This window comes from Ovis aries, chromosome 2, assembly GCF_016772045.2.
Source record: "Ovis aries strain OAR_USU_Benz2616 breed Rambouillet chromosome 2, ARS-UI_Ramb_v3.0, whole genome shotgun sequence".
NCBI classification, from domain to species: domain Eukaryota; kingdom Metazoa; phylum Chordata; class Mammalia; order Artiodactyla; family Bovidae; genus Ovis; species Ovis aries.
This window is the reverse complement of record NC_056055.1, coordinates 139,096,802-139,112,803: the sequence shown is the minus strand read 5'-3', so window position 1 is coordinate 139,112,803 and position 16,002 is coordinate 139,096,802. Positions and strand designations below refer to the sequence as shown.

Here is a 16,002-nt window from a genome sequence, read left to right as displayed (position 1 = left end):
TAGCGCTGCCAGCCCAGCATGACAAAGCCAGCTGGCCTCGTGGATCTTTGCTGCACAACAGAGATGCTGTGGCATTCTCAGTGGCCATGTGCTCGAGAGCCAGCCTTCACCCTGCCTCTCATCCTGTTGCATTGGGATTGGTTTAAGAAAAGAGAATTAGATTTGAGTTTGTTTGGGGGCTTATTCAAGGGAGAGACCGAGCAGAAGGGTTTTCAATGGTGACAGAGTTTTCATCTCCCCAAGAACCCACAATTCAATGAACTGACTGCAGTAAAGCAGCGGAGTGGCCAAGCCCTTGAGGCAATCTGCTTGAGACTTCAGTCGTGGCTTCTGAGAGGCTACAGGAGCCCTGGAAATATGCAGTGGATCATTTCCAGAGAGACAACTACCTCCTCTTCACCACCCTTTGATAACCAAATGGACTGCTTCTGTCATTTAGCGTCAGATTCCTAACAGAGGCTGAGAAAAATACGTTATTTCAAAAAAAATTCTCCTACAGATTCAAAATAATACCATGCTTTAAAATAAATAATTTGTTATCATCATCTAATACCAATCAAAATTTCCTAGTTGTTTGAAGAATTGTTCTTTATACCTGTTTGTCCAAGTCAGGATCTAATGTAGGACATCACATTATATCAAGTCGTTATGTCCCCTAAATCTCTATTAATATATAAGACTCCCCTTTTTCATGACACTGATTTGTTGGAAGAATGAACCAGTTATCCCATAAAATAAACTCATCTTCTATATTTGCCTGCTTGATTTTTTGCAGTCCTAGTTTTCCCCCTCTATACTGGGTGTTTTAGATAAACTATACATTAGATCTAAAAGCTTTAATTAAAGTTAAGTTTTTAACTACATGAAAAAGTATAAGTATCCTGGGTGATGTTGAATATTTCATATTGTCTCACATCACAAGACAGTGTTGTGTGGGCATTAGTGTGCTAAGATTGCACTGAATTGAGGTGGTATAAATATCCAGTATGCAGCTCCCTTACTCTCCTTGTGACCTAAAGAAGGAATCTGTGTGGTGGTGATTTGGCATCACATTGCGCGTCCTATTCACCATCAACCATTTGTCTAACATTTTATCAGCAACTGATAATTTGCATCTGAATCAGTAACTTCCCTTTGGAGTCTCCTTTTTATGTAGGCAGGTTTTATGCTGCACTATTTACTAGTTATGACATTTAACCAAGTCATTAGCTTGAAAGTGAAAATTGCTTAGTTGTGTCTGACTCTTTGCAACCCCATGGACTATACTCCAGGCCAGAATGCTGGAGTGAGTAGCCTTTCCCTTCTCCAGGGGATCTTCCCAACCCCGGGACTGAGGCCAGGTCTCTCGCATTGCAGGTGGATTCTTTACCAGCTGAGCCACCAAGGAGTCATTAGCTTCTTGATCCTTAATTCCCTCTCCTGTAAAATGGGTATAAAAATAGAACTAATCCACATGGTTGTTGGAAGTATTAGATGAGATAACCGTGTATCCATGCTTTGACCATGGTCTGGTGGCACGTACGCAGGTAATAAGTATTGACTGTGTTTTGGCGATGACAACTTGCAAAGTGTTATCCATTTGCTGCCAGGCTCAAGTCCCTGAGGCAAATGGCAAGATACCTGATAAAATTGCTGCAAAAGAGTTGAGGCAGTTATAGACTTTTGAAGAAAAGTGACTTCTACCTTTTTTTCTTTTTCTTTTAAGGCAAAAGTTGTTTCAAATAAGGGCTGCTCAGATTAGTGTTTTCTAAGATGTGTTGTAAGAACCAGGGCCTCAACATGCCCCAGTGAAGGGAGGCTTCCATTGTCAGGATAATGTCTGGGAAATGCTGCCTGTTCTCTCCTACTGTTGAGGTTTCATTGTGCATATTATTAAGTTAAAGATTCTGGAAATCTTCTTAGGGAAGAAACCTGCTTAACTTTGTTTTATCAAGTATTTTCTAATCTGTTTGCCTTTGGACACTACTCATCCTACCTTTGCCTTTTAAAACCAAGTAACAAATGCAAAAATTGTATTGAGATGCGTTAGATCCTCCCAAAGATTTGAATGAAAGGTAGTCAAACTGATGAGCCAACCCTCAGTGTATTGTTGGAAGGTATGTGCACTGACCTTTGGGTCCTGAAAATCCTTGCAAACTAAAAGAGTTAAAAGGTTTCATTCTTTTGTTGGGGCAGGAAAGGCAGCAATTGGAGACCCCGTGGTAATTCAACAGCCAAATTATCTTCCTTAGGTTTTCTCCAGAGCCCACCAGGACTCCTGGAAGACCTGAATCCACCTCCCTATAGGTGTCCCACTGCCACGGGAACCTGCCTAAGCTGACAGGAATGAGTTCCATGGGCCCAAGGGCACGGGGGTATCATTCTTCAGAGGAAGAGCAGAGTATTTGGAATCAGACTAACAGGGGTCAGTGTCTTAGCTAGGCCAGGTATGTGCCATGATCCCTGGGCAGACCTCTTACCCTCTCTGATCTACAGTTTCTTCAGCTGTATAATATAGGCAATTAAAGCACTTAGCTCAAATGGTTGTGAAATCCTTATTAGATATATAAACACACTTTTAAAATCTGAAAACTATTTAAATGCTAGTTAATTTAATTTTAATGTAAAGGGTATTCTTCATGGGCCATATTTTGGGAGTCCACTAGTCATCCTTTTATTTATTCCACTTGTGAAATATTTATTGAGCACTTATAGCGTACTACGTACAGGGTTAAGTGCTGATACAGAGTACATAATAAAGCAGACTGTGTCTCTACCTTCTTGGAATCTAACATTCCATAGTGGGAGACATCTGACAAACAAGTATATACACAAATAAATATATCAGCATACTCTCCTCTCCACAGATATTGATGTGATATTTGTAGATGGGTATATTGCTTATAACCTGGAGTAGGAAATGGCCACCTACTCCTGTATTCTTGCCTGAAAAATTCCATGAGCAGAGAAGCCTGGCAAGCTACAGTCCATATGGTGGCAAAGAGTCGGATATGACTGAGCTCTTACGTGCATTGCTTATAATCTATATATAGATGCATTTTGAAGGTGATACTAATGAACCATTCACAGAAATTCAGAAAATGAAATGCTCAGCTTAAATAAACAGTAAGATTTTTAATATAGAACTAGGAGAGTCCTTAGGAATAGTTTATTTCAATCCCCTCATTTTATAGATGAGGAAAACTAGAACCCAGAATACCATAGAAATTTACCCAATCGAATGTGTGTAAATGTGCATGCATGCCTGTGTGTATGTGTAAGAGAGACAGAGACACCCAGAGAGAGAGGATGGATTTTGAAGCAGGACTTAGATATCCAGGCTTCCCTACGCCTAGTCAGTGCTTTCCATACCCCTGGCTTCCATATGAAAGGAATTCTAAGAGCCTGTTTTAGCAGTGAGTGAGCTATAATCATCACACTCTTAAACAGTTTTTTTAAAAATAATTTCTACTGTTTTTTGGCTGTAATGTGCAGCATACAGGATCTTCATTCCCCAGTTAGGAATCTATCCCAGGCCCCCTGCCATGGAAGTGCAGAGTCTCAGCCACTGGACTGCCAAGGAAGTCCCTCATCACACTTGTATACCATGTGTTCCAATTTCTGGGTTTTTTATACAAGTTGATTTTTCCAAACTTTGCTCCATGAAACATTAGTATTTAAATAGATGTTAATGATCACTTTTTAAATTTCTTGCTCAGAGTAGTTTAGGGAACTGAATTCTCCCCCCGCCACACACACACCCCATTTTAGAAATCCTTAAATGTGTATTGTGATTGTGAAAGATCATTCTACAGTAAGGAAACCTCTTAACCCACACACATCTTAGCATTCCCCAAACTTATTTGACTACAGGATCTATTTTGAATTATTTAACAATGTGATTAAGGTGCTGGATTGGAAGTTCAGGCTTAGCATCATGGTTGGCTACTTGGTAATGTTTGTGAACACCCGGTAGTAAAGTAGATTAGATCACACAACTTTAAACAGGGCAATTTCTTAGGTCTTAGGATCTCAGGCTGACTGTGGGTGTATGAGCAGCACCTGATAGGATACATTTCCTTAAGTTGACCGTGTCCTTCTAACCAAGGACTGGAATGGAAAACAACAGATGCTTAATGAGAGTTTGTTCTGATCCATCTTTGGAGGAAAGCAATCTCTGTAAGTTTTTTTTTTTTTAATTTTTCAAGCCTTCTAAAAATATTATTATAATAATAATTATTATATTTTTATTTTTAGGCATTCACAAGCCCAGAGTTCTTCCAAAGGATGTGATGTCTTCACAGAACACTCAAATAAGGTAGCTGGACATCCTTGACTCTGAAGTAACTGTCTATCCTTATTACAGACTCATCCAAGTCTGTGGTCATGGTGCCTGTCTATGGCTGCTTGGTCAAGCAAGCCGTCCAGACATGAACTGTTAGTGATATTTTGAAGGCTTTGAGACAAAAGCCCAGCTTGCTTAAGAATTTTGGTTCAGCAGAGAGGCAGGGAGGTACCGCGAAGAGAGAATCAAAAGCCTGGAAATTTGCTGCTGAGAATAAATGCTAGCTGATCCCTGAGGTGGTTTGTCTGTGCACTCCACTCTCTACAGATGTTAGAGCCTCTTTTTGAGTAAGGACCTGAGGTTCTTTGGTAGCACTTTGATATCCTGCTCGAATTCAATATGTGAAATGGAGGCGTCTCTCTGTGACTTGGAGCCCACAGCAGGCTTTGAAGTCTGATCCAATTTTTGCTGCCTACTATTTGATGTTGAAAGGATGAAATGAAGAAAATGTACAGTTTTTGCCAGTAACTCTGCTGAGCATATGTAAGATTAAAAAAACAAAATCCTTTGGATGATGTACTTAGAAATGTTAAGTAGATTAATACCTTCCTATAGGTTTTCTTTTTTCTTTCTCAGGGATAAAAATTAAGTATAGGAGAAAATCAGCACAAGCTGTTTTTTATACGGACTATAATTAATTTACAAGGGGGCTAGGTTGGCTTGTTCAGAGGAAGAAATAAATGGATGAGGCAAAGGTGTTGAGACTTTGCAGCTAATTGCCCCCAAGGAGAGGACCTCCACTCAATTCTACTGTAAGGCATGAGCAACTCACCACATGACCCCAATATACTTAAATCTTTCCCTAGTACGATTGAAGTTCAGGGTCCCTTAGTTAAATGGAAGCCAAGCTCTTAAGGCTGACTCATCAGAGGATAAAAATAATTATTATTTTACTGGGTCTTTCTGAAGCACTCAGTTTCTGGGACTGATTCTGTCTTTTCAGATATGCCATGCTGCTCCAGATTGCCCAGGACTGAGTCCTTCGAGGGGAGCCCCTGCAAAATCTGGTAAGAAGGACATTTTGAATTGCAAGCTATTTCTACTACCTGCATGCTTGTGTACTTTTTAATGAGTTGTTTAGACAGGCTGTGTAGAAGACAGTACTCTGATACTAGTATGGGCTAACGTTAGGAGAAAATTCAGATATGGAAAGCCTTAAAGACTGGAAACAAAACTTTCATTAAAAGTAACAGTTTACTTTTTCTGAAGGAAAAAAAATGAATATCAAAGATCATACTTTTCCCTTTACTTGTAAGAAGGCTAAATTAAGAAACTCCTTTAAAACTTTCTTGTGCTCACTTCAACAGCACGTATACTAAGTTTGGAAAGGTACAGAGATTAGCATCGCCCCTGCACAAGGATGGCATGCAAATCTGCAAAGCATTCCATATTAAAAACAACACCACCACCAGGGAAGATAGAGAACTGACCAGCTTTCAGTGAAGCAAATAGTTCAGAGTCAAAATCTAGGGCTTGGTAAAGAATACGGATTTAGAGAGTAGTTCTGCCCTTTTGGCAACATGGTTATTCTTTTAGCAAGAATACAGACATCTTGCCACACTCATGGAAAATGGTATTTTTTGCCCCCTTTCTAAATTCTTGCTGCAGAATATGGTAAAAGTCGGTTTGAGGTGTTATGAGTAGCTATAATCAATACTTCTGGAAGATAAACTAGAAGCAAGATCATAAGAAATATTTATGAACCAGAAAATACTAAACACATTTTGGATCATTCCCAAGGAAGAAATCTTTTCAACTTAAAATACTAATACTAAGAAGCTACTGTACATTTACTGTTGACCTCATTTATTTTTCTGCAATCTATAATTTCTCAGATTTCTCAAAGTTTCTTCTTAGTCTGTTTTTCAGTGACAGCATGGTAAAATATGAAGTAGAAAATGTGTGATATGCGTGTTAGGACCTTCAGTCCATATGAAATTTGACTCTTCAAGAGAGATGAGAGAGAATTAGTGTATTATAGCAGAACGTTTTAAATGAACATGCAGGAAATGATAAATCTGTCCAATGGGCTAATTTCCTCACAGCCAGGTAATATTCAGGAATAAGGCCGCAGTGAGGTAAGGGTAAGAGTGGTGCAAAAGTGAAAATTGAAGGAAAAGCTCATGTGGCGGAATGGAATCTGTTATGCAAGAATCTGGCTGGCATTTTCCACTATCCAAACAGTTAATCTCTACCTTTTAATTTGGGTGTTTAGACCGTTTACATCTAATGTGACTGTTGACATATTTTGGTTTATATCAGTCATCCTGCTATTTGTTTTCTTTGTTCCATCTGGTCTTTGTTCTCTTCTAGCATTCTACTTTAAAATACATGTAAAAAGAAATTTTTAAAGCATGACTGAATAGCCAAAGGCACAGATTCTGCCTTTGGAGTCAGATCTGCCTGGATGCAAATCTCTGCTTTCCTGTTACATACGTTTCTGTAACAATTCCTTACCTTAGTACTTATACACATGTAAGATGAGGGAAATGGTAATTCATAGCCAAAAGGTTGTATTGAGGATTAAATAAGCTGGTAGAAGTAAAGGACACAGCATGGTGTCTGGCTCGTCATAATGGTACGCTGTTAGGTCGGATGTTGCAATGGTACTTATGCTATTGACATTATACAAATGCAAAGTTAAATATGAAAAATGGGTCGAGAAATAAAGTTCTTATTTTGAGGCATCAAGTTTTGGTGGTATCATTCAGGAGGAGTAAAAATATATTGCATTTTGAATTAACTACTGAAGAGACATGTTGGATTATAATCATCTTTCCCTGTCTTTAGATAAGTGCCTGCAAAAGTCAAACTTATTAATAAGTTGCTGCAAATGTTCATATGTTCTTGCTGTCACGATTGCTCCTTCCTTCCCATCTAGAGGTTTCTCTGTTTGGTTTGCCACCATCACCATGACTTCTCCTTAAACTCTTGTCAACTGTATCCTAAGTGGTCCTCCTGCTTCTTTTCCCCTCTCAACTTGCCTCATGCATGGGTACCTGAGGAGCTCTTCCAAAGCATTCCCTAATCATAGCTTTCTCTTCCACCATAATCTCCAGTGGCTCCCTGTTGTTCTCGTATCAACTGTAAGCTTCTTGGCACGACGTACAAGGCTGTCTCTGTTCTAACTCTTCCTGTCTTCCTTTCCAGCTCTGTCTTCACTGATCTCTCTTCCTCATTGTGTGCTTTGCCACACCAAACTACGCTCTGTCCTCCATGCAAGCCAAGCATGTTCTTTCTCTCCTCCGTGATTTTGTTCATGCCATTGCCCTTACCTCACTGTTCATTCTCAAAGTCCCCTCCGTTCTTCAGTCCACCCTCTGAGCACTTTGACTTTCCTTTAGTACGTACCACACCCTTCCTTGTATTACAGCTATTCACATGCATCTACTCGACTTGAAACTCTCTAGAGCCATGTCTTTTCATTTCTGAATTCTGTCCTTGCAAACTAGCCTAGGTCCCCAAATTGAATTCTTAAGCATTCACAACTGTGATAGGATATAGTGGAAGCAAGAATGAAATGAAGCTCAAGTAAATGAGTCAGAGAAGTTTTAAACTGTACTTCTAACAATCCTGGAACAAAAGAAAGGTCTCTTGTGCTGTGCTTAGTCGCTCAGTCAGGTCTGACTCTTTGTGACCCCGTGGACAGTGCCCCTCCAGACTCCTCTGTCCATGGTCTCTTAACACCCCCAAAGAGGTATAGCATCCCAGTGGAACAAGTTTAAAAAATCCAAGCCATTTCATGTTGTTGTTGTTGTTCTGAACAGGGGGAGAGGGAAGGAAGGTTTGGGCAGGAAAAAGCATTTTATAAATCAGATTCCTCTTGACCTTAGAAGCCAAGAAAGATGGCTGAAGAACAAAAGATTTCCAGTTTTATTTATATGTTCACAGTGATAAGCTGCAGAAATGAGTGTATTTACTCTGTAAGAGACATTTTAGCCAGTTATACTTTAGTGTTTAATTCATTGCCTTAAATGATCCATTATTGCAATCCATGATTCTATAGAAGCCTGAGAATATTATGACCTTTTCAGTTTTAAGAAAACACTAACATCCAACAAGCTTGCCTTCTAACTTTCAGTGAGTGCTAACTTCATTGTTTTATAAAGAGATCTGAGGGAGGTGAGGGTAGGGGAAAGCAGGGAATAAATCTAAAGTTACTTAATCAGGCCAGCTTTGCTCAGAACATCCAGGGAAAAAAGTGTCCAAATGTGGGGCTTGGACAAAGGCTATCTTCAGTTAGTCAGTCAGGGAGTCTCAGAAATTTCCTTCATTGATCATTTGAGCCTTATATTTTTCACATGGGACAGGAAAGCACAGTATATTGAAGTACATAACATGAATCACTTTGCCACTAATCCAAGCAGAAATTATTTAATTGGACTGACAGGCATATATACAAACCTGGTTTGCCTTTACTCAGTTCAGTTGCTCAGTTGTATCCAGCTCTTTGTGACGCTGTGGACTGCAGCAGTCCTTTACTATGTAAAATTTTATTCTTCAGGCATTTGTTCTTCTCTTTATTTCTTCAGCAAACAATTATTAACACTTACTAAGTGCCAGGAACTTTCCTGGGCCAGTGCTTCTCAAACTATTTTTAAAAAGACCAAATTGGAAAAAAAAGAAAAAAGACCAAATTGGAATTAGATGTTTTAATTTTCAAATTGCACAGTCTGATATTTTTGTAAAATACAGTGAAATGAATTACTAGGTAAATAATCACCCATTTAGGTGTTGTGCAATATCAAATTGATTTATACTTTTCTAAATTTCTTACTCTAACTTAAACTACTCTAAGTTTCTCCAGTGATCTAGCTGAGACCAGAGGCAAGAGTCGGCCTGTAGACCACACTTCATGGGCACTGTTCTGGTCGTGTGTGGCACATCAAGGAACAACACAGTCAAAGAGTCCTAGTGTCATGCTGCCGCTGCTGCCGCTGCTAAGTTGCTTCAGTCGTGTCTGACTCTGTGCAACCCCATAGACGGCAGTCCACCAGGCTCCCCCGTCCCTGGGATTCTCCAGGCAAGAACACTGGAGTGGGTTGCCATTTCCTTCTCCAATGCATGAAAGTGGAAAGTGAAAGGGAAGTCGCTGAGTCATGTCCAACCCTCAGCGACCCCATGGACTGCAGCCTTCCAGGCTCCTCCATCCATGGGATTTTCCAGGCAACAGTACTGGAGTGGGGTGCCATTGCCTTCTCTGCTTCATGGTGCTACATTCTAGCAAAGGGACATTCTAGAAAAGGAACGGTAAGCAATAACCCTAATCCTAAATCAGTTGTGTGGGATGTTAGAAAGGTGAAGTGTTGTAGGGGAGAAAACACAGCAAAGGAGATTGGGGGTGGCCAAAGCGTGGAGGACGAGGATGGAGGATGGTTTACTTCTAAACGGGGTGGTCAGAGAGCACTGCACAGAGAGGGCACGAGGAGAAGAACATTATGGGCAGAGGGAACAGCTGAGGCAGATGCCCTGAGGAGACAGTGTGGAGTACCTGAGGGGCAGAAGGGAGCCTGGGTGACTGGAGCCGAGAGAGCAAGAAGGAGAATCGTAGAAGGTAAGGAGCCAGGTGGTACCTGTCCTACCAAACCCTGAGAATCTGGTTAGAAAGAATGTTCTGATTCAGCAGGTCTGGGTGGCTCCTGCAGTGTTAGAGAGCTTCTAGGTGGTGCCATGGTGTTGACCCAAGGTCCACATTTTGAGTAGCAAGGGTATAAACTCAGTGAAATGGAAACAACTGGTTTGAGGAGAGATGATACGCATCATCAATGAAATGAGATATTCTCTTAAGTTACGTATTCCAGACAGCTGAAACTTTCTAAAACTATGACTCCCCTTCCATATTGAGTATATTGGACACAGTTCTTATTCACAATGCCCTGGGACATGATTATTAGTAACAGTTCACACTGGTGCTAATGCAGAGATCCTTGGAGATCATTGTGAAATGGGACCACCTCGTGTGCTCAATCACTCAGTCGTGTCCAGCTCTCTGTGACCCCATGGACTGTAGCCCACCAGGTTCCTCTGTCCTTGGAATATTTCAGGCAAGCATACTGGAGTGGGTTGCCATTTCCCTCTCCAGGGGATCTTCCGGACCTAGAGATCGAATCTTAGTCTCCTACGTCTCCTGCATTGGTGGGTAGATTCTTTACCACCGAGCCATCTACCCTTAAAATAAGTGACCCTCAACTATTACGATTTTTAGTTAATGCACCTGCTTATTTTAACTTTCTTCTCTCTCAACACAAAGCTGTTATTTCCTGCTATTGCTAATGTGCTCATTTTTTATAACATACCTTCCTTTTGCCTTCTCTCTTTTTCTCCTTGTTGTGGTATAAAAACCAAATTTTAATTTGTTTTTTTCTACATTTTAACAAAGGGAATCTGAGTGGGGGACGTGAGGAAATCCCAGTGAAAGAAAGAAAGGGAACTCCCACAGATGTAGCATCGACTTTGGGCACATACAAGTTTCACCTGTATTTTCTTAGTGTAAAGTATACGCTACTAAGTTTGTGACCTGCTTTTTCAAGGACCTTCATTGTCAGGGCCTGTGATACCTCACTGACATTAGGTAGTCCTGCCCTTGGTTATCTTCTTGTCTACAAGTAGTATAGGTTATTCATATTTCTTTTGGAAGGTAAAAAAGTCATTGCATTTGCTAAGAGTTACTTTAGCTATATGGCTTTTTAAAATGGAGGCTAGTACATTTTCAGGGAGCCAGGGAGAGGTGGTATTGTACTAGCCTCCCAAGGGGGTTGCCTCTGGTAGCTTGCAGTGTCAGGGTGTGGTACAGTCCCCATCAAAGTGGCTTTAGAATTCAGTGATCTGGTTCCATATCATCTTCAGATTTGCTGAGCAAATCATACACCTTTTCTTTCACCCACTGCTTCTCTAATGCCATCTACTCTGTTATTTTCCTGCTATTTTCTCACTGCTCATTACTAAGTTTTATTGGTCTTGGCAGAAGTTTAGCTATCAGAAAGCAAACTTGGGTTGTGTTTTTATCCTTGGAACCCCAAATCATTAGGGTGACCAAACGTCTCCATTTTCTTGGGACTGAAGGTTTTCCAAGATGTGGATTTTTTGGAATTGTCCCAAGCAAACTAGGACAAGTTGGTCACCTTATAATAATATTGGGAGTTGAACTTGACTGGTGAAAACTAAATTTTTTAATTAGATCATTGTATCAGGCAAAACTGAGCCTTAGATTTATGCTACACTGCTATAGCTCACACTGCTGCCTGTGTTTGGAAGGGGATGCAAGCAGCTTGCCAAACCACAACCACTGTGATCGTAAAGGGCTCAGATGTCACCCATTTGACAGGGAGAGCATGTTCCTACAACAGAGACTCAAAGGCAACATAATCCCTGTTGGGAAAGCACATGGGAGCCAGACGCTATGGAGGCAAGGCTACTGGGCCTCCCTGTCCCATACCCAGTGCCATGACAGAAAGCCACATACAAGGCTTGGTGACCACTAATAATCTCTCAAGCCTCGAATCCCTGCTCTTTTTGACTCCCATAATGCTGATCCATCTTTTCTTCTTGACTGGGTGCCACAGAATTCACCATAAACTCTCATCATGAAGCCTCGGTCTCAGGACTTTCCTCAGTGCAATAGTGAAGGTACTATTGGTGTGGAATTCTTAACCTTTAGTGTGGGAGGTTCAGAGAAGGCGATGGCACCCCACTCCAGTACTCTTGCCTGGAAAGTCCCATGGACGGAGGAGCCTGTGGGCTGCAGTCCATGGGGTCGTGAAGAGTCGGACATGACTGGGCGACTTCCCTTTCACTTTTCACTTTCATGCATTGGAGAAGGACATGGCAACCCACTCCACTGATCTTGCCTGGAGAATCCCAGGGACGAGGGAGCCTGGTGTGCTGCCATCTATGGGGTCACACAGAGTCGGACACAACTGAAGCGACTTAGCAGCAGCAGTAGCAGCAGTGTGGGAGGTAATCTCTTTCTTAAAGGATCCTTTTTAAACTGGTGATTCTCAGACTTCAGAAAGTGTTAGTATCACCCTAGTGATTGTCAAAATGCAGATTACTGGTTCATTCCAGAGTTTCCAATTTTGTGTGGGGTACAAGAGAGGAGGGATTTGCATTTGCATCACATTCCCGGGTTATACAGTGCTACCCTTTGAGAACCACATCCCCTGTCTCTATGATATTATATTGAATCAGAAAAGGTAAACTTTGTATAGATGCCTTTCTATTCTTTCACTTAACAAACACTTATTGAGTACTTACTGTATACCAAACTCAGGCCAGGCAGTGAAATAAGACACTTAAGAGACAAATGCAATTATAACAGCTTGGTCTTTGCAGCTGTCATTTTCCAAAGCAAGTTTGGTAACATACTGAGTGTCCATATTTATCTCAAGTGGTCTTATTGAATTGTCAGGAAATTGTCCAGAACAAAGTTACAGTTACTTGTTACTTTGCTGTAGGGGTGGGTGAGGAGAGTGTCCCAGACTTTTAAAAGTGTCTCAATTTATAAAATTATTAGGAATTACTGCCTTTAAAAGATTTTTGTCTTTTATAAACTCTACTACCTCTGCTAGCCTCCCACAAGGCAAAATTGCTCCAAACTCTACCAGATCTGAATATTTGCATGTATCTCTAATATATATGTCATTGCCATAACGTTTGTGTCCTGGCTTTTTGCAAAAGAATTGAAGGCATGAGGGCAGATAAATGGGCAGATAAATGGAAGTGAAAGGGGAGGGATTATGGTTCTCTTAATCCCAAATTTGATTCCAACCTAGTGCCATTTATGTTAATCACACAACTTTCCTTTAAAAGACTTTCCTCGTTCTTACTAGATCTTGTCTGGGTGTTGAGTTTGGTTTTGTCTTGCTTAATTTCATAATTTTGGAGAATGCAGAGTGCTTGGGTCATCAGTTGCTGTTTGTGGCAGTTTACGCCAACTGAGGCCTCTGTGCAAAACTGTGGCTTTCTATAAGAACTGTGCAGAATACCTAGCAAGAGGCAAAGATTCCTTGACAGACCATTTTCCCAGAAATTTGGGGGTGATGATGATAAGGAAGAAAGGATGCAGTCCACATAGGTTGGCACCATCCACCCCTCAGTCAACCGAGTTGGCGAGATTCTGCCTCCATTGTAGGAGCTGAGGCTAGAGGGGAAAGTGGCTGCCCTTTGAGGGCTGGTGGGTAGAAGGTATGGAGGTCATTTGTCAGCCACAGTTCTTATGGTCACGTACCTCAGGGAAAGCCCTGTGACAGCATGTTCTCATTCCTGCAGCTCATTAAAGCATGTTACAAAGTTGGATAGTTTTTGAACATTATTTCTGCTTAGATTGTTACTGTAAACGTATCTGAGGAGGATCAGCAGGAACTTTCCTGGTGCTTTCCTGAGTGCATTAGGTCAGGATGCACTCTTTGCCAATGCCAAGTTAGATTCTGGCATTGACCCAGGACATCAGGAGCACAGCTGCCAAACAAGCAGGGCGGAGAGGGGTGGAGGGAGTGAGTCAAGTTAGGGTGCTTGGCTTCCAGAATTGGATGTTGATGGCGTGGCTGTAAAATGTGCCAAGAGGAATTTTATTTTTACATTCTTTTCTTACTTTATGTATTTGAAACAGCATAAACTCATTGTTAACCTTGGTTGGCTCCTTTGTTTCATTTTAAAGGATTCTTTTCAACTTTAAAATGAAACACACAGTTGTATAGTAGGAATGGAGTGATTTTTCTTCTATTTTACTTTTGTTTGTTTTCCAAGATTGGGAGTAATAAATTTTATTAGTTTTTTTTAAAATTAATAGTTTTCTCTAGTAGTTTTGGGTTTTGAGAAAAATTGAGTGCAAAGTAGCAAGTTCTCATTTACTCTCCTCACATTTCCCTCTCTCCCCATTTTACCCTGTTATTAACATCTTGCATTAGAGTGACTTGTTTGGTACAATGATGAGCCAGTATTGATATATTATTATTAACAAAGTCCATAATTTACATGACACTTCATTCTCTGCATTGTACAGTCTGTGAATTTTGAAAAATATATAATGACATGTATCCACCATTGTAGTATCAAACAGAATAGTTTGATTTGCCTAATAATCCCCTGTGCTCCATCTATTAATCCCTCTTTCTCTTACCTTAAGCTCCTGGCAACTGTTAATTTTGGCTTCCCTGATAGCTCAGTTGGTAAAGAATCTGCCTGCAATGCAGGAGACCTCAGTTCAATTCCTAGGTCAGGAAGATCCCCTGGAGAAGGGAAAGGCTACCCACTCCAGTATTCTGGCCTAGAGAAGTCCAAGGACTGTACAGTCCATAGGGTCGCAAAGAATTGGAAGCGACTTTCACTTTCACATAGTTTTGACATTTCCAGAATGTCGTATAGTTGGAATCAGACAGTATTTAGCCTTTCCGTATTGACTTCTTTCCACTAGCAATATGTATTTAAGGTTCCTCCGTGTCTTTATGTGGCTTGACAGTTGATTTCTTTTTATTGCTGAAAATAATCTGTTATATAGATGTATCACAGTTTGTTCATCCATTCACCTACTGATGGATGTCTTGATTGCTTCCAGGTTTTGGCAATTATGAATAAAGCTGTTATAAACATTTTTGTACAGGTTTTTATGTAGACATAGGTTTTTCAAGTCCTTTGTGTAAATACCGAAATGTGTGATGGCTGGATTATATGGTAAGAGTGTATGTTTTATAAGAAACTGCCAAACTGTCTTCCAAAGCACCTGCACCATTTTGCATTCCTACCAGCAGTGAATGAGAGTTCCTGTTGCTCTTCATCCTTACCAGCATTTGGTGGTGTCGGTGTTCTGGCTTTTTGCCATTTAAATAGGTATGTAATGGTATCTCATTGTTGTTTTAATTTTTGTTTCCCTGATGTGGAACATCTTTTCATATGCTTATTTGCTATCTGTATAACTTCTTTGGTGAAGTGTCCGTTCAGATCTTTTGCCCATTTTTAAATTGTGCTGTTTGCTTTCTTATTTGAGGGTATAAGAGTTCTTTGTATATTTCACTACCAGTCCTTTGTGAGATATGTGTTCTGCAAATATTTCTCCCTGTCTGGAGTCTGTCTTTTCATTCTCTTTGCAGTGTATTTTGTGGAGCAGTAACGAATTTTTTTATGCACGTAATCAAGGAGAAAAAATTTTTAAATAAACCTGACTCTCAGCATAGTACCTACTCCCTATCCAAGAAAATGAAGCAACCTAAGAGGAACAAGGTGATTGGTTGTTCAGTAGTTGAGCGTGTAAGGACCATGACACAAGTGTGTTCCTTAAATTAAATGTAATCAATTCTAAGTGTTACAGGGAGGCAAGAAAGACATAGTCCAAAATGACATAAGTGGCAGGGGGTGGGGGGGTGGGGGGTGGAATCTGTGGTTATATGACTGTGTGCAGAATCATGGTGAGGTTTTTCTCTCTTTTCATTTTTATCTGACTCTTTAAAGTAACTAGAACTCCTAGTTACTTAAACTCACCCCAGGAAGGCTCTGGGGCTGTCTTCTTTCAGTAAAAACTGAACTTAGCAAGGGATAAATTGTTGGTTTAAGTTCAAAGAGGGATGGGAGAGCATGAAGTGCCCCTTTCCTACTCACTGATTCAAGTATTCGGTCAGCTGGTATTTACCGAGCAGTTATTACATGGTGGTAGGTGCTGTGTTGGGTGCTGGTGGTATATAATGGAG

The 16,002-nt window shown here is 40.6% G+C and overlaps 1 protein-coding gene and 1 non-coding gene across 3 annotated transcripts in view; both read left to right on the top strand.

Moving 5' to 3' along the window:
• Nucleotides 1–16,002, top strand: part of MYO3B (myosin IIIB) — a 447,193-nt gene that overhangs the window by 345,186 nt on the left and 86,005 nt on the right. For both annotated transcript variants that reach the window (XM_042242706.2, XM_060409776.1), the window contains exons 31-32: nucleotides 4,237–4,297; nucleotides 5,268–5,331. In XM_042242706.2, the coding sequence (XP_042098640.2) occupies nucleotides 4,237–4,297; nucleotides 5,268–5,331 (125 nt within the window). The remainder of the gene's footprint in view (nucleotides 1–4,236; nucleotides 4,298–5,267; nucleotides 5,332–16,002) is intronic.
• LOC114113337 (U6 spliceosomal RNA) lies at nucleotides 5,616–5,719 on the top strand. Its single transcript, XR_003588391.1, has one exon. It is a non-coding gene; the product is annotated as a U6 spliceosomal RNA (small nuclear RNA).